At 41.2% G+C, this 18,284-nt stretch overlaps 1 protein-coding gene across 1 annotated transcript in view; it reads left to right on the top strand.

The window, feature by feature from the left end:
- Positions 1 to 285: 285 nt before the first annotated feature.
- The window catches only part of LOC136437545 (trichohyalin-like), a 35,715-nt gene continuing 17,716 nt past the window's right edge, over positions 286 to 18,284 (top strand). Inside the window, exons 1-10 of the mRNA XM_066432160.1 lie at positions 286 to 421; positions 13,045 to 13,113; positions 13,872 to 14,123; positions 14,750 to 14,785; positions 14,926 to 15,045; positions 15,885 to 16,033; positions 16,268 to 16,309; positions 16,553 to 16,763; positions 16,943 to 16,990; positions 17,493 to 18,050. Of these exons, the coding sequence (XP_066288257.1) occupies positions 380 to 421; positions 13,045 to 13,113; positions 13,872 to 14,123; positions 14,750 to 14,785; positions 14,926 to 15,045; positions 15,885 to 16,033; positions 16,268 to 16,309; positions 16,553 to 16,763; positions 16,943 to 16,990; positions 17,493 to 18,050 (1,527 nt within the window). The 5' untranslated portion in view covers positions 286 to 379. The remainder of the gene's footprint in view (positions 422 to 13,044; positions 13,114 to 13,871; positions 14,124 to 14,749; positions 14,786 to 14,925; positions 15,046 to 15,884; positions 16,034 to 16,267; positions 16,310 to 16,552; positions 16,764 to 16,942; positions 16,991 to 17,492; positions 18,051 to 18,284) is intronic.

The raw sequence follows: 18,284 nt of genomic DNA, 5'->3' as shown, positions 1-18,284 counted from the left end.
ACAATAGAAAAGATGGGAGGATAAAGACAGGCATGACACTAAGTGAAATGTCAAGAAAAACAGAAAACCAAGAAGGGTGGAGAAAACTGGTTGTCAGATGTTCTATAGTGCCCTTAAGCGGTCAAATAGATAGACTAAGGGATAGATGTGATGATCATGAGATGAGATAAGACAGTAGTACTCACTCTGTTTAAAACAATATATTATAAGAAAGTCGTGTAAGATAGATAGTTCAAACCTGTTTGGAGTAGTATGATAATCCCAGCCTGTTTCTGACGCTTTGTCGTGTTGATGCGTACAGGTTGCCATTACGCTCTACTGGCTCGGCAAGACCAGCGAGGAGTTCCCGTCATTTCCCGGACCGTACCTGAACCGCGACATGTTCCGCAACGTCAACATCCTGTCTCCCTCCTCCAACACGGTGAGTTTAAACTTTGTTTGTTTGTTTGTTAAAGTCTTAATTCTTGTCAGCACAACATTAGTTAAGATTGAACTTTCCCAATGCTTTTATTCCATCCAACTTTAGCCACCTAACATCACAAAATGGTAATGATATTGAGTCAAATTTGTTATGTTGAATTGACATACACACATACAAACGTTTGTGTCGCCTGACCCAGAAATCAAAATAACAGGCACAACTTGGAATTGGGGGCATTATAATTTTAAAAGATAAAGCCTTATATCAAAGTGCACCAAAAGTCAAATCATTTGATCATTTGAAATTCAGGATGTAAGAAACAACAAAAAGACGGGTAGGGAAGAATCTAGTTTATGATTTGAGTTTTGGTGGACATTACAACAAGGCTTTATACTAGACTAAGTGTTTGTTTGTATTGCATACCCGGTAAACCGCCTCAAGGCATAACACACCAGGTTTGTACTAATGAGTACAAGCTGCCGATATCTGGACAGATTTATATGATCCACCCACACCGGGAAGGACCCCTACTCTTTTCAATAAGAGTGGTGGGTTCCTTTTACATGCTTGAGGTGTGGCTCTCCCCAAACACGGTACATCCATTTAATGTCCTATCCAAGGGATGTCCATAACTAAAGCTAAGTACTCATTTTCACCTGTAGTGAGTGAAGTGAGGAAAGCCGTGTAAAGTGCCTTTCCCATAGGCACAACGTCAACGGGACAAATCAGGGATCCCCGGATTCGAACCCGGTACCTCTGGATTCTGGGGCCAAACACCCTGCCACTGCGCCACCGCGGAGCCATGTTAAAGATTATCCCAGGAATGCCCCTCAAGCTTGTTTCAGTGGAAGCATACAGACTTTTGAACACACTTTGTACACATATTTGACATAGTTTACAAACACGGTAGCTTAAGTATTCAAAATCAGAAATTTGAGACAAGCTTGCCTTAAATGGATTTTCCATACACAGAAACCTGCATTCAAAAACTGTAGTTTGTTGCCTCAAACAAAATTTGGGCGCCCAAGATTAAAGCATTCAAAAGAAATTGCTGACGTTTTAATGGTTTTCCAGTTTTTAGCCTATGGTGCCTGTGTGGCCCCTAGACTAATGCGTTGTTTACCATGTTTACCCCATAGCTTGTATTCTGTGGTCAGGCTTTTTCCTAATTTAATTACAAACACAGAAGGTCCAGGCTTAGACGGGATGAAACCACGTTACACACACCACTGAGCAAGGGGCTCCCATGACATGTGTGGTATTCACCAGAACATTTCAGGTTACTAGTGGAGAACATTTCCTTTGGGTCTTGGTCTCATTTTCAAACAGTGTCTTTGAATTGAAAGCAGCCAGTCTTAGGTTACAAATCGTGTATAAATTTCATCAATGAATTTGATGAAATAAACAAGTTATGATTTGATTTTTGGTAGACATTGATACAAGGCTAAATTACTGTAATTTTGCCCCAAAATTAAAGTTGTTTCAATTGAAAGTAGATATATAATAGTATTAGGTAACATTGTGTAGGAATGTATTAATTTCAGCAATGAATACAATGAAATGACCAAATTATGATTTGAGTTTTGGTGAACATAATGATACAAGGCTTTATACTTTATATGATGAATTGCCCCGAAGTTTCAGTTGTTTTAATTGAAAGCAGAAAGTCTTAAGGTTACATTGTGTATAATGTATAAATTTCAGCAATGATGCAGAACACTTGTCTACTTAAATATTCAGATAAAATTGTTCTTAATTTATATTCACATACTAGTATAAGAAAGGGTCTGCATGGGGGGATCCTGGCAAGGCCTAGTAGTAAAATTAGAGGGGCTGGCAGCGCTTAATGGTAAATTCAAGTGGACTGGCAACAGTTGACAGTTAATTGACTTGTTATTGCAAAATATTAATTTTGGAAACAATTTCATTGGATTGTTCCATTGCATTCATGGGGGTGTGAATACCAACTTTTGCACAATCTTGCGTTCAGTTTTGTAATACGAATGATTTGTCAATAACCGTTAATGATGAATTCAGGACAAAAAATAACGTGCTACAATTACAAGCAAAGCGACTTATTACGCACCACGAATAATTTACCGATAACGTTGGATTAGAATGGACCGGCTATGATTAACGGCGAGATAAAATAGCTCGCTACGCCTCATGTATAAAGGCATGCAGGCCCCAACAAGAGAGAATGAAATAGCTGCTTTGTTTGGAGGTTAGTTAAAGTAATAGATAGTGATTGAATTCTTTCAATGACACGGTGCTTACTAAATTATTTAGCCCTTAATCAGATCCAAGGTTGTAGGAGGTTCCTGCTATTGTGGTAATAGCTACTTTGATGTACTGTAAATTGGTTTATTTTTGCAGGGACTTAATTTTCTTGTAGGAGGGGAAAGGCGTTTTTTTTGCGTTCTTTTTAGTTCGTGGTTGAAACGGTTCTGTAGTATAGTAATACAATGGAAACACGGTGTCATTAATTTGCATTTTGAGAGGTCACCACAAAGATTAAGAAAATTCAACGTTTCAAGATTTGCAGCCATTTTTCTGTTTCTGGCTGGCTCAATCAATGTCTGAAAACTCAACAGCAAACATAAAAACTGATATAAGTATTTAGACTGCAAGTTTCTATAATCATATGCATTTTATGACAAAAATTAAATAATGTGGCATTGTATGATTAATATTCTGATACTGCCAGTTTAGATAGCACCGAGTATATAGACATTAGAGCAATACTTATAAGATGTGAGACATCTTAGCTTGTGTCTTTAAGGTCAGACGTGCAACGTCTTGTCTCATGTCTTGGCATAAAATTGTGATTAGTTCATGTCTAGTACCACTTAGTGCAGTCGACATGTCTTGGCTCATGCCTTGTTTTTCTATGTCGTTTTTGGACAGACAAGGACGAAGTGGCACTGCACTCAAGTTTTTGTTTGTTTTGTTTTTGTTTTGTTTGTATTGCATACCCGGTAAACCGCATGAAGGCGTAACACACCAGGTTTGTACTGAAGAGTACAAGCTGCATATCCGGACAGATTTATATGATCCACACACACCGGGAAGGACCCCTACTATTTTCGATAAGTGTGTTGGGTTCTTTAACGTGCTTGAGGTGTGGCTCTCCTCAAACACGGGACCTCCATTTAGCGTCCTATCCGAGGGACGTAACTTATTACTTATTTCAACAGTGCCACGTACAGAGAACAATATACCCATTTCTACACCTGGATGGAGTGAGGAAAGTCGTGCAAAGTGCCTTTCCCAAGGGCACAACATCGGTGGCGTCAGGGGGATTCGAACCCGGGACCGCCAGGTTCGGGCTGAAGACCCTGCCCTTACGCCACACGACCCCACATGCCTTGTTGCAAATGTCTATTTCATCTCATGTCTTGGCCCAGGTTTCTAGTGTCTTGGCCCATGTCTTAATGAAGTGTGTAACTTCTCAGGGCCCTGAGGCTCCAGTCTGACCTCATCAGGATTGACAAGATGTAAATCTTTTGCCTGAATGCCTTCTTTGCGTGGGAAAGATCTGAAGATGCGATAGTCAATGGTGATACAGGTGTAGCAGGCCAGACTCTACCCCTGGGCAGAACGTACCCGGGTATATTTTGGCTATGGGGGATTCTGGGGTGCTACACTGGTAAAACTTGAATGTGTTGTTGTGCCATTATTATACAACACTCTCACTCAGTGTCCATTTTAACGTCAGTTTTCCCCATTGTGCCAAGTTTACAATACTTAGTACTTCCCCCGCACTATTCCCCAGTGGAATGCCCTGCCTGGCATGGTTGCGACGGCTCCCACCGTTGAGTCGTTCCCTGCCAGGCTGGAGGCCTGCCCGCCTTAGCCCAGGACCTCGCAACTCCCCCCTACTTTGCCCCTGATGGGGCTTTATGGGGGTAACAACGATATATATATATAATATATATGTAGATGTTTAGTCATAATTTGTCTAGTGGATTTACATTCTGAAGTTTGAGATGGTGAATTTTTGAAAAAAAATTATATTTTCATAGAGGTCATCAAGGGTCAATCTATGCTGAACAAATACATGGATACATAGAAATCATGATTGCTTCATATTCATAATATTTAACAACACTAGCGATCCCATAGCCCCGCCCACCTCTGTCAAAACATAGAAATGCAAAATAAAAACATGAAAAAAGGGAAAAATTTAAGGCCGTGCAGCAGCTCCTTTATGAACTGCTATGCTATCATTGGTGGAACTGCTAATTGTAATTGACAGTCAGGATCAGTCTATTACAATTGAAGTCTGTTGCATCATTGTCAATGTGTCATCATAAATCAATTTATATATTACTTATTTGACAACTCAAGGTTGTCTATGACATTAGAATGTCAATATTATTTTATTATACTGTAAATTCATTTATTTTTGCAAGGACTTGATTTTGCAGTAGGAGGCCGGGAAAGGAAACTTTCACTGTGTTTTAAGTTTGCAGTTGAGACAAATTCTGCTTTACTATAACACTACTTATACAGTAAGTAATATTAGAAATGCATATTTGTGGCTACAACAAAGACTGTGAAAATAAAACCACTGTGAATTATTTCAAGATTTACAGTGTTTAAACCATTTTCTTGACTTTGGTTTCAAAACTGTTCCAGGTTCAAGTTTGGTTGCCCTTCTCCTACACAACTCACTACGCATTAAGCAAGCCGCCTTGCCCCTTCAGCCCAAATACAAACATTTACCGACAATGCTATCCACAATGTTACAAGTTCCCCTGTTTGATCACAAAACACTGGCCGTATTTACCTTACGAGCCGGTCTGTTGACAAACGCAAGGCCATTTTTGTTCACGTTAAATTGTTCATGACAGTAACTCAGATGTTCGCCACTTAACGTCTGACAAAAACGTCGCATAACCCACGAATGGAATAAAGTTTCGTCACTGTTGACACAACATTCTGTGCTACGCAAGATTGTGTCTTTATACAAAATTGTAGCGTCAGTTTTAAAGGAACTGTCGTGAGAAACAAGCCTTGAGGTTTTGCCAACTGAAGCATGTAAGTTGAAGCCTGTTGTACACTAAGTTTTCCGCTAAGTTGGAGCCAAGATGTATGATTATGGTTGACCTTTGCAAGGACACACAAATTTACAAACATCCCTCAGGTCATAGGACTAACATTTCCGATATCAAAGGTAATGTAAAATATGATATTTTTGGTCCAGAAAAGGCAAAAAAAAGAGTTACGGAAAGTCACTAAAAGAAGTAAATTGTCTACAATTGTTTTTCTTACTGCGTAGAACCAAGGTCCGCACATTAGTCATGACTCAGGCTATAAAAATGCACTCTTTTGTAATTGACCCCGAACCTTTATATAATGGTCGTCTGTGCTCTTTGTTTTGGCTTGCGTGGCTCGTATGTGTCTGTTGTTTCGGTGTATTTGGTCCCTCCTTGTCTATTGTTTTACTGTGTGTGTTTCCGTTGTTGTCTGTGTAATCCTGTGCCCTTTGTTTGAGGCTCGGTCTTGTCTGTTGTTTTGTTTTTCGTGTGTAAAGGCGGACGTCCTTGTCTGTTGTGCTACCCCGGGCCGGTCGGACCGGTCTGGCGGTTTGTAAGAGATCCTGAATTATTCAGGCATTACACGCTGGCCTATTGTGTCGCTGAATTCTTTGTCTGTGGGCGGAACAGTCCACTTTTGATCACCGTGTGGGGACGCCCAACAGGTGTGTTGTGTTCCAAGAAAGCTCTGTGATTTCCGGATCTCATGATCCCACCAAAAATGCAGGTGTACCAAGATCTGGGCACCCAGATCCGAGGATGGGATCCTTCGGGCGTGAGATCTCAACAGGAAGTGGTAAGTCCGCAGCCCATACATGGGCAACGTCCCCTTGTTTGCACTCTTGCCTTCTTGACTTAGGTGTGGCCTGGGCTTTGTTCAGGAGAAACCATTCGCCACGCTCTACGGGGGTGCCGGATCACACAGGCAGGGAAAATTATTTACCATTTCAGGTTGAAGGTGAAGTTTTTGAAAGAAGTTCTGTCAGATTTTTGTCTTGATTTGTTGATCCTTAAGTCTGCTGGGGTTAGACGGTAGAGGGTAACTTGAGAAGGGCGTCTCGGGGGGAGTTAAGGAGAGGTGAACACCTTTGTTCTCCCCTACACCTGGTGGCCATTCATGGCTGCATACCTGAGGAAAGGTATGCAGTATTGACAAGCAAACATGCATGGGGGAGGGACATACACACTAGCGCTCTGACCCCCCTCCCATTACCAGGACATAACTTTAGCGCCCTGACAGCGCCTGGCGTCACGGACAGGGCTCGTGTTCGTGTCAGGTGAGCTCGGTGGTGTGTGTGGTGACGTTTATCGTGATTGTTCCCAGGGGAGGGCCATAATGGTGTGATAATTGCCGAGGTAAAAGTAACGTAGGGCCGTGTGAACTCTCTGCCCCGGGTGACCTTCCTCCACAACACTCTCCTTTGTAGCCGTGTGTTGCTATAAATTCTGCCAGCTCGGGCCCCCACAGGTTAACCCACTACGGCCACAGGAGGGTTAAAAATCAGTTCCCATACGGTTTTACTGCAAAGAGGAGGTGAAAATGAAGGTATGTGTAGTGACTAGTTGATGTCCCTATAATTTAGGTGAAGCCATGCATGACTTTTGTTCGACTAACTTTCCTCATTAGGGAGGTGAATTTTCATCCGGACATGTCCGAAAACAAAAAAACTTGAACATGATTCAACTTTACGCTTCGGCGTACGTTTGACCTTGAAGTGTTTCGGACTACGGTAAGGTCACATTGGAATGTTTGCTAAGACACCTGGTTGGTTGGAGTTACTAATAAGTTTGTGGGGACTATCTGTTGGAATGTTTGGAGTAGCGTTGTTTGTTTTGAACGCGAATGTTTGTGACAAACGCGGTGACTGTATGTTTGAGTTCCCGGTATCTAGGTCAGGACGGTTCTGCCGAATTTACTGGTAAAAGGCGTTCAGATCTGCCTGGGGTGATTTTCTAAACAGTCCGAATTTTAGGTCCACGGAACTGGGGTGAACTTGTGTCATACTGGAACAATGCACTGTTGTCTGTGGGGGAGGGGGGGGGGGTTGTCTGACATGACTATTATGCAAAAGTGCTGACACAAAAAAAGGCAAAAAAAGCCATTATTGTGGAATAGTAATTTTGCAAAGTTGGTAGCACCTTATGTAAGAATTTAGGTGCACAGGAAAAATGTTGGGTGCTCAACAAAAAGTAAAAGAAAGCAAAACAAGCGAACATAAAATTTCGAACCCAAATTCTATACTAGTAGCTAATGTAATTTTGACAGGTAATGCAACAAATTAAAGATTTTACTATTTCTTCTGACACAAAAATTATCAAGAACATACTGTGTACTAGACTATGTGTAGAATCATAGTACCTTAAAGACTTAGTTTATCTGTAACCTTACACAAATCTAGGTGCACTGGTGCACCCACAGTCCCAAATTAGGTGCATAGCTCCTATTTTGGGTGTACAAATAAAAGTACAAAATTTTATGCATCCAGTTTTTCCATCCCTAAAAACTATGCTTGGTCAATGCTATAGATTTCATATTAATGTCAACTAGTTTCTATCATACATAATATTTTACATTATTTAAAATTTGGTCTTGTATAATGTTTGTATTTTTTTAATATAAATGTTGATAATTGATCTTACGAAAGCTTTATTAGAAATTTGAACTTTTGTCGTGACAGTAAAATTTTCCTTCTATCTAGTATGTTTGTTTTTGTTACTGAACACCATCTTTATACTGAGTCATGTATTTACCTGTAGGATAAAGTAGGTGTCTTCAAGTGTGTCAGGAAGAAAAGGAATCCTTAAAGAACATGAGCAAGATTTGTTCTAGAATTATACCACTGTCTATGGTGGCCCAACACGTTTGTTGAAAAGTGGTACGGTAAATCTAAGGGTGAAATGTCAATAGGTTTTTACGTATCGTACTCAAAGTCCCCTTAGAAATCTGTCAACTAGCTGACATCTGGTTTTACTAGCTAATAAAATGGTGCAGTGTTATGGGTTCATTAGACGCAGTAGTTTTGTGTGTGTGGAGGGTCCTGTAGTTTGTGGTTTTGTCTTCCTGTTTGATGTAGGTTGTAAAAAATGTCAGTGGGTGGGGGTGGGGTCAACAGAAACATCACAGGTTCGGTGACTGTGACTATCTGATAGTATGCATTTGTTGCTGTCAGCAGCTGATTTGAGCAGCTAGTTAATGTAAACTTATAAGATGCTTTAGATCTCTGCTCCTCCGGCCATATACATGTCAGTCAAAACTGCAGATTTAGGCCACACCAATTTAATTTCTTGGTTAACGGAATTTAGAAAAAAATGCTAGATTGGAAAATCAACAGGAAAACAGAACTCAGAGGCAGGTGCAAGTTTTGACCCCAGCCTTCTATTTTCATGATTTTTGTTGTTGCTAAAATTAAAAATAAAAATCCGTTGACCAAGAAATTAAATTGGTGTGGCCTTGAGGGGACTAAAGATTATTGTCTATGTGGACAGGTGGTCACTATAGACAGGATTTTTATCATGCTTGTGTCAATGGGGAAAATTATCTAAGACTTAAAAAAGTTCACATTGGGCAGGTGGTCCTTATGTAGAAGTGTTCAGTTCACTTAATAAACAGATTTGACTGTATATCTACCAGTCATGAAGTCACTGACAAATTAGGCACCATGCAGTAACTGACAGTAAAAGACAGTGGATGCAGTGACTGACTATTTCTAAATTTTATCCAGTTTCTTGTGTAATGAGTAACTTCTACCCTCTGCTACCTTGCGTTTGTGTACCGCTGGTACGTATAGACACTTGTTGTTGTCTTACCTGTGTGTGATGTTTATGTTTCACCTGGATGTGATGAGGACATTCCAGGTTGGCTGTGGCGAGAATCATGTTTGTTTAGTTTCTGCGCTGACTAAGTCCGTAAGAAGGACACACCCCAGTCTTTTACATCAGGTATAGTGTGTTATAAGTTATAACCCTCTCTGTGACTATATTTCTTTGAGGAATTGTCTCAGAAGATTTCACATACATGGTACTGTATACCAACGATTTTCACAAGCCTAGGTAAGTTTTAGAATCGTGCGTTTGTTTAGTTTCTGTTCAGACTTGTGTTATAGCACTCTCTGGGACTATATTTCTTTGTGGAATTGTCCTGGCAGTTTTTACATACACAGTATCTCAACGTTTTTCACAAGGTAAGTTTTAGAATCGTACGTTTGTCTACTAAGCAGTTTCTGTTCAGACTTGTGTTATAGCACTCTCTGTGACTATATTTCTTTGTGGAATCGTCTCAGAAGATTTCACATACACAGTATATCAACGTTTTTCACAGGGTAAGTTTTAGAATCGTGCGTTTGTTCATTTTCTGTCCAGACTGAGTAACATAAAAACTAAAAAAGGACACACCCCAAACTGTTAGAGATTTTATAATAGTGTGTAGTTCTTCATGGACATGTTGTAAGGGACTGCATTTATCATTTTGGATGGTGACATAAAGCCAGTGGCCTTGTGTATGAGGGAGCTTTTTTAGGTGTTAGTTTCAAGTGTCAAACCTCTGCACGTAAGAACCCAACACACTTATTGACGATAGTAATCATGGTGATCATAACCCTGTATACAAAAATTGTGCTTGGCTGAAAACATGAACCATAGCAAAGCTACATTGCACAGTCACTAATCAACATTTTGAAAAGCTACACTAGCTATAAGCTGTACTTGAAAAAGCATCATGCATTCAGTTGGGGATGACTGCTTTACATTTATTAAATATCATAAGTACTCAGATTTGCTTGGAACATGTTATATTGGGTAATTTTCGAATTCAATGAAAATTGTTTTTAAAATGTTAAAGACAAAACATCTGGCAAGCTTAAGTGTCCTATCTGCTTGTTCCTCCTCATATCTGACAGCCTATAGCTTGCTGAGGTCAAGAAAGAAAATTAGATATCTAACACTAACAGTCATGTTTTGACCATTCTTACATTTTTAGCTGACAACTTTAAGTGAACATACAGACACTGAAATACCAAGAAGTCAGTGGGGGTGAGAACATGACTTTCTTGCCGCACAACATGTCTAGGTCTATGGGAGGTAATTATAATGCTCTATTGTGTGTACACTGAAGGTCGTGACATTCCCAGGGAAAGCATTCTTTGTTAATAATAGAACTGTACCCTGAGACCTGACCTAAACCTAACCTAACCTGGCCTTGGTGAGGCAGATGTTCTGAAAGATTGGGGAGGGTGTGTAGGGGTGGTAGGTTGAGGAATTCTAGAGAAATTTCAATTTTAAGAGTTGGAACGTTGTGTTTGAGTGCTTTATTTTCGTGTTGTCTACAACTTACAAATGTTGTTAGAACCTTTAATTTAAAACCTTTGTCAGGGTCCCAAACTTTCTACAAGTAATAAGTTTATGCCATTTCTAGTCAGTATGTACGCATGTTACATGTACGTTCAGATTGCAGAAATATTAAATGTAAGTTGTTTGAAGTTTGCAGTGACTTTTGCTGCATTGGCCTGCTGTATAAAGGTCACTGCATTGGCTTTAAGGCCAGGTCGCAGTTAAATGCATTGCAAGACAAAACATAATTCATGGTGTCAAAGTGATAGGGGTTCCCAGTGAAAGAGGTCATAGCAAAAACTGCAAACATAAAACCACCGCAAATATTTCGCGATTTACAGTACCTTGTAAAAGCTGAGCCAGACCTATGCAGTAACTATAATGGGTGTTTCTTTACAAATTACAAGAAATTAACCAGGAATTCAAAAGGAGTATTATAGTGGCCCTGTTTAAATGTGTGTTACCGTAAATCTCGAAATATTTGTGCCAGTTTTTGCGATGCCTCTCCCCCACAGAATCATGGCATTATGAATACATGTTTTTGTAGTTCAGTATTGTTTTGACCGCGACCTTAAAACCCACTTTCCACCACATCGCGAAATCCAATCCCAGCAAAAATAAACCAATTTACAGTACCACAGGATTTTCTTTCTCCCTGGTTTATGACAATTGTGATTGAGCCCTGTACCGCCCTCTTGACCCCATTACTGAATAAACACCGCCATCTTCTATATACACCCGGCTGACGAAAGTTAAAAGGCATCTGATTATTCAGGTGTTCATTCCACCTGGTTTTATTAGTAAATTGCACTGCACAAGTGTTTGTTTATTGTTTATTTGTTTGTTTGTGCCGGTATTTGGCGTAACTTTTTTAGTCACCTTTTGGTCAATACAATATTATGCTGTACCTAGTGTGGCCTATACGAGGGGTGATCAATAAGTCCTCGGCCTCACCTAGAAATAAGGTCCACAACTCAAATTTCGGTGCATAATTACGTAGTGTGACATCTCTTAGCAATATCCACCAAACTTCAAGTCATTGTGGCCCTCCTTTTTAGTCAACGTCCATTTGAAAACTATCAGGTAAGTGACGAGAAAAACAAGGGAAAACTGTGGTCAGAGCTGTGTGGGTGGAGTTCTTCATGCCATGAATCGACATAAAATCTGCAAAGACATTGTCAAAATGTTTGATAAAGATTCCCTTCTTATTTCAACTGAAAAGAAGCGGGTATCTGACTTTCAGCAGAGCAAGTCGGCCAGCACACCTCAAGTCACAGCTCAATTGTCCATGTTTTTATCCTTCTACCTCACCTAATGTTACTGAGTGTCATCTGTAATGATTTGATGATTTGGTGTATATTGATAAAAGATGTCATACTACATAATTATGCCCCGAAATTTGAGTTATGCACCTTATTTCTGGGTGAGGCCGAGGACTTATTGATCACCCCTCGTATGCTGTACCTAGTGTGGCCTATAGTTGTAAAATGTTTGCCGTACAGCTAGAACCGCGTTGTTACATTTTAGCCAATAGATGATAAGAGAGGCGTCGTTGCTTTATTACCCCGTTAGCACACAGGGGTCATTCGTCCATGACGACAAGGTCAACAGTGCAGCTGGGACGATTGTCGGTGATAAAGGGGACAAAAGAGTTTACCCACGCGGTAACCTAAAGGGAATTTTCACCCCCAAATTTATGGCTCTATAGACTAAGTCTTGAAATGTTTCTTAAATCGTTTGTTGTGTTCTACTGAACCTTAGCGCATATATCATCGCTATTGACAACTAACTGTTGCCAAAATGTTCCAGACAATTGTTCCTTTTCAATCAGAAACTTTGTTTTAAGAATCCCATTTTGTGAAGTCTAGGGCTGTTAAGTTGTTACCTTTCGGGAAGGAGTTTCATTTCCGGTACTGTTTTTGGTTGTGTTCATGTTGTTTGGTTGTGTTTGTTTGCACCTATAACAGTTACTCAAGAGCTTGTTGATGGATTTGTAAGATGTGGCTATTACTTGTTGTATCAATGTCCTGAAGAAACATGGCAACTTTTGTCCCCCTAGCATTATTTTCAGGTACTGAAGCATTACAGGAAGACACTCCCTTCCTGGAAGTATTGTGGTATGGTCCAATGACGGTTGATCAGCTATCCCCAACAAATGACACTTAATTTATGGCTGGGATTGATTGAAAGGGAAAATCACAAACCTTTGATTTCTTGTTGTTTTCAGTGTTTGAAAGATGTTTTCTTTCATTACAGGACATATACGGCGGCCCCCCTTCCAGCAACACTAATGAGAATGTCTACAGCTACAAACATCGACCACAGGTAAAATTACATTCCACCAGTAAAAGTGAAAACATTTAACACCCTCCAGTTTAATTCCGGACTTCCAGTTTAATTCCGGACTGACCTCCCATATCTCAGCAACCTTACATCTACTTGGGTTAATATTGTAATCTATACATAAAAATGATATAAGAAATACGTAACCGCCATCAATGACCCCCTGGGGATTAGCCCAAATCTACAGAAATCTGCAGATTTCTGTGACCTTGAGCCAGAAATCTGCAGAAATCTGGGACTTGAGCCAGAAATCTGGGACTTGAGCCAGAAATCTGGGACCTTGAGCCAGAAATACAAAATCCTTATGATTTCTGGCTCAAGTCCCAGATTTCTGGCTCAAGGTCACAGATTTCTGCAGATTTCTGCAGATTTCTGGCTCAAGGTCACAATTTGGAAACTCACGATCAGGAAAACTACTAGTAGACAAGATGTAGCTATAAAGTCATAGATAAAAGTTTTACCATCACAGAATAGTAATAAGCATTGCCAAGAATGAAGTTTTGTTTTTGTTGACCTTGATTCCATTTTACTGGTAAATATGCTTGTCGTAGTTGGTTTACAATGTAGGTCTCCCACTGAAGTTGTCAGTAATGACCCCAGTTTTCCTAAGTTGGTCTCAAACAAAAGTTTATTATATATAGTTACAGTCTAGATTCTATTGATCTGGTCTCACGCAGAAGTTGCATTGACTTGCATGATTGTCTCAGCCATGGTCTCACACAGAAGTTTCCTCCCTGCAGGACTCCATAGACAGTACCATCAGCCAGGATTCCAGTTCGTCGGTGGATCGCGGACAACTCAGCGGCAGTTTAGACTCGGACGACCAGCAGGACCCACGAGCAAGGATGGCGGACGACATGATGAGTCGTCGTCAGGCGGGATATCTGCCACGCCCCCTGAAGAAGAGAATCAGCGAGAGCCACATGTTCCTCCCGCCAAAGGGGGGCTTCCTGAGCAAAAGCAACCCTGAGTTGAATAAGACGTACCCAATGGTGAGGATAGGGGTGTTTGTATATAATTTTGCAGAATGTAAAGGAAATTAAAAAAGCCCTTGTCACACATAGCCAACCGTGGCCTCGCGATCTTCTCCAGACAACGGTTGCATATGAGTCGTGAGCAAGGTCATCTGTGGTTGGCAGTCGGTTGGCAAGGTTGCCTAGTCAGTGGCAGCCAACTATAGATTTTGAAAATTCAAAGATGAAAAAGTCACCTTCTGCTTGGATGCGATTTCAGGCAACTCCCAACCAGTGCTGTCTTCAGGACCCGTCCCTCCGTCCCAAGACGGAAATTTGCTTGTGGAGACGGAAAAAATTTCACTCCTTCAGCCAACAAAATCTGAACTTCATGACAAATGTAATTGATTAAGCAAAAGAACTATCGGCATGGGCTCCCAAACAATGAGTGTGACGGAAAAAATTGAAAGCTGTAAATGCCCTGCTCCGACCCAGTGAGGACCTTGGTTGGGAAGTGGCCAGGAGCAAGGTCGTTGGAAGGCCCCAAATGTATGACAAGGACTAAAGATGCTTTAGTGTAAAACATCATCTGTGCCTGTAGCATTATGTTAATGTATGATTCATATCATTTTGATTGACATTTCATGGTCCCCAATATTCTGCAGCAGCAGAACACAGTGGATGAGGCTCGTATGGGCAACGTACTGATTCCAATTATTTCCTCCCTTTCGTCTTTTTGCGACATTTTTCAATTTCAACATCGCTTGTCTACAATTGACAAATTTGATTTCATATCGCAAATGATTGTTTTTGTTTGTTTGTTTGTTTGTTGTTTGTTCAGGGCCGTCGGAAGTCCTCGACCGGAAATGCGGAGGAAGAAGAAGAGGACAAGTCACTTTCGTATGACGACTACAAGAAAGAGAAAACAAAGCTCAGCGAAGACTCTGATCTCTGGCGATCGGTAGGTGTAACATTTTTAACTATTTCTAGGGGAAGAAAATGTATGCGGCGGCGTGAACTTAATATTATATATAATCCAAAAGTGTATAAAATGATTTCCATAACTTTCACGAATAGAATGCTGTAACTGTTAGTGTAACTGTAACGTTGTAGTTTAAATAATTGTGCTACCAAATTTCCAAGTCAACTTCTCCAACCAAAGCTCATCTGATGCTGATCACTGTTAGCATGCAACAAGAAGAATCAAATAGACTTTTAAAAAAGGAACATTACGATTCAGTTCTTATCATAATAGGGGTTCGCTGTATCACAACATTAACAACAATTTTCCCTTGGTGCTTAAGCCGCTGTCACAATTCATGCGAGTGTCGGCTGAATTTGTAGATCGCCCGACGCTCGCCGAATTTCAAAATCGTCCGAGTGCCGACCGTATTTTCCAATGAAAATCTCGGGTGACGTCTGTGGAACACTGAAAACTAAAAATCGCCTATGAGATGGTACCATCTCTTGGACGTGGACGAAGTCAGAAACGACTAACTCGGTAAAAGGCCAATATTTGGATCAACTTTGATTTCTAAAAATCGCCTGAAGCCCGCGTAATTGACAGGACGTCGGCCGTACTTCGGCCGAAAATGCACATTTGAAGCTAGCCAACACGTCGGCCGAGCTGAATTTCTTATTTGTGACAGGGGCTTTACAGTGACATAACATGATATGGCTAGTGACCTATAGCCACCTCATAAACCACGGACTCTGAGTGGATTTCAGGAGGACATAAAAGCTGTTTTTGTTTATCAGTCCAGTGTAATTTTGTTTGTTTGTTTGTTTGTTACCACTCAGACCTTGGACACCTGGAAGTTGCGGAGGAAGAGCAAGTCATCTGCCGACCTCTGGGCCAAGAAGGAAGAGTGGGAGAAGGACAAGGAGTCAGAGCTGGACCCCCCTGTGAAACGCAAGAGCAAAACTTTCCAGGAAATCGTGGACGAAAAGTAAGCGTAGAATGTAATGGTGCAGCCGCATTTAGAATTTAGATGTCGTAGAATTTTGGAAGAACTTGTGTGTGACAGAATCAACCACCGACAAGGATCTCAGACAGCCTTTTCGGTAACAAGACATCTGAAAGTTGTGGGACACACATTGTTCTTGTTAAATCTTTGACATGGTGTGTTGTTGTTCTTGTTTTTGTTTATATATGACTGACCTTTGTTGAATTCTGCTTGCAGAGGAGGCCCTGATATTGGAGACGTTGCAATTGAACTGCTCAGGTAAGAGTTAATGTTATTGTTTGATTCAGTGTAGACCCTACAGGTTATGATGACATTTAATTTTCTCTTCAACATAATGACCCATTACTGTAAGTCTCAAAATGTTTGCAGTGGTTTTATACTGTAGAATTGTTTCAATTGCTACACTGCAAAAACATTCTTTCCCCTTATATAATTACTGCTAACTCAAATTCCCACAAAATAGATGAATTTACGTAGCTTATTTATTCATTTTCCTTCCAGAAAAAAGCGTGAGAAGGAATTGTCGGATGAGTACGCGGCAGCTCTGGACGAGCGAGATAGGGCGGAAAGCGACGACAACGTCTTTAACGGCGACGACAGCGAACCGCCGGCGAGGTCGTGGCGCCCGCAGCCACAGCCCCGTAGCCTCCGCAGAGAGGATCCGTGGAGCGATGACGAACAGCACAGTAGGAACGTACCAAGTAATAAACGGGTAAGAACAAGCTTTTGTTTTGTTTGTAAGATTGGTGCGTTGTTTCTGTGCAGGTGGAAGGATACAGTAACATAACATGTACAAGAACTATTTTCTCAATAGTGCACAGGCTGTGTGGTTTGTTGCAGTAAAGAGGAGTGACTTGATATAAACTTCTTTCTGATGACCATGTTTCACAGATACAAAATGTACCACCCCCTCCCCCAAGACAGGATAGCATCAAAAGGGTAGGAAATAAGTACCGTTTAGTAACTCTGGGGAGATTCAAGGTTTAGTTTCAACATTCTGGACAACGGTGATGGTGACAAGTCTATTTTTTCACATTGATTTTCAACCTTTTTTAAAAATCTACATTATGATAGTAACTGTTACAATTCATCATAAAAATGCTTCTATATAGCCGTTATGACCGCCCTTCGGCATAACACACCAGCTTCGCAGGCACGCGTCACGGCAGCAGCTGGTTGTATTATAATTACACTGAACGACCTGTCACATCTAACCTTTGCATAATATCTAGCTGTAAACATTGTTTAAAGCTATCTGGTGAGGTTGCTACTACTTCATGGCAAGAAGTTCCACTCTGTGATACATGTAGTTCTAGAAGCACCAAAAACTTAGAACTGTACTTCTAGTTCCTTACATTGTTGCTGTTTATCTATATTGATAACAAGAGACTGTGTCACATTTCTTGTGGTTCTAAATGTCTTTTAATTTGATGTTCCTCAGGGCCCTTTCGCTCCCCCACGAGAAGACGGCATCCCGAAGGCGTCACCCGCCAAACCGTCATGGCAACGACCGGAACCATCACGGCAACAACCCGCCGCACAGCCGTGGCAGCGACCCGAACCCTCGCGGCAACGTTCGGACCAGTCGTGGCAACGGCCTGAACCGTCTCGGCAACGGCCGCCGCAACCCAAACCATCAAGAGACTTACCCGAGGAAAATAAGGAGAATTCTGAGACAGTTAGTAACATCAGGTCCATGTGGCAGAGAATGGAGCAGGAGGAACCCAAGGAAAAGGAACCTCCTCGAGTCCCCCGGAAATTCGAACCCTCTCAGCCAATCTGGGCTAGGGACAGTCCCCCTGCTCAGCCAATCAGGGCCAGAGACAGTCCCCCTGCTCAGCCAATCAGGGCCAGACACAGTCCTGCTGCTCAGCCAATCAGGGCCAGAGACAGTTCCCCTGCTCAGCCAATCAGGGCATCCCAGTCACCACTTTCCAGGATGACAGCCAAACAGAAAATGGAAGAGGTAGCCAATCGGCCGGTGCGGTGGGAGTTTAAGGTGCGGTACTAACCATGGGGAATCAGGCTACAGATCTAACCTAAAGGGGACAACAGAATTCAGTTTTGGGCCTTGTAGATCTGAAATCTTTAAATAAACTGTATTTTTGGTCCCAGCCTTTCTGATATGCCCCTGATGTACCAAAATGTGTACCAAGAAGTTCAAAGTAGGTTTCAAATTTCTAAAAACTGGATTCTGTTGCCCCTCCTTAATTTTGCATCTACTATAATATGA

The sequence above is a fragment of the Branchiostoma lanceolatum genome, chromosome 6 (genome assembly GCF_035083965.1).
Source record: "Branchiostoma lanceolatum isolate klBraLanc5 chromosome 6, klBraLanc5.hap2, whole genome shotgun sequence".
NCBI lineage: Eukaryota > Metazoa > Chordata > Leptocardii > Amphioxiformes > Branchiostomatidae > Branchiostoma > Branchiostoma lanceolatum.
Note: the sequence above shows the minus strand (reverse complement) of the source record. Positions and strands in the feature narration are given on the sequence as shown.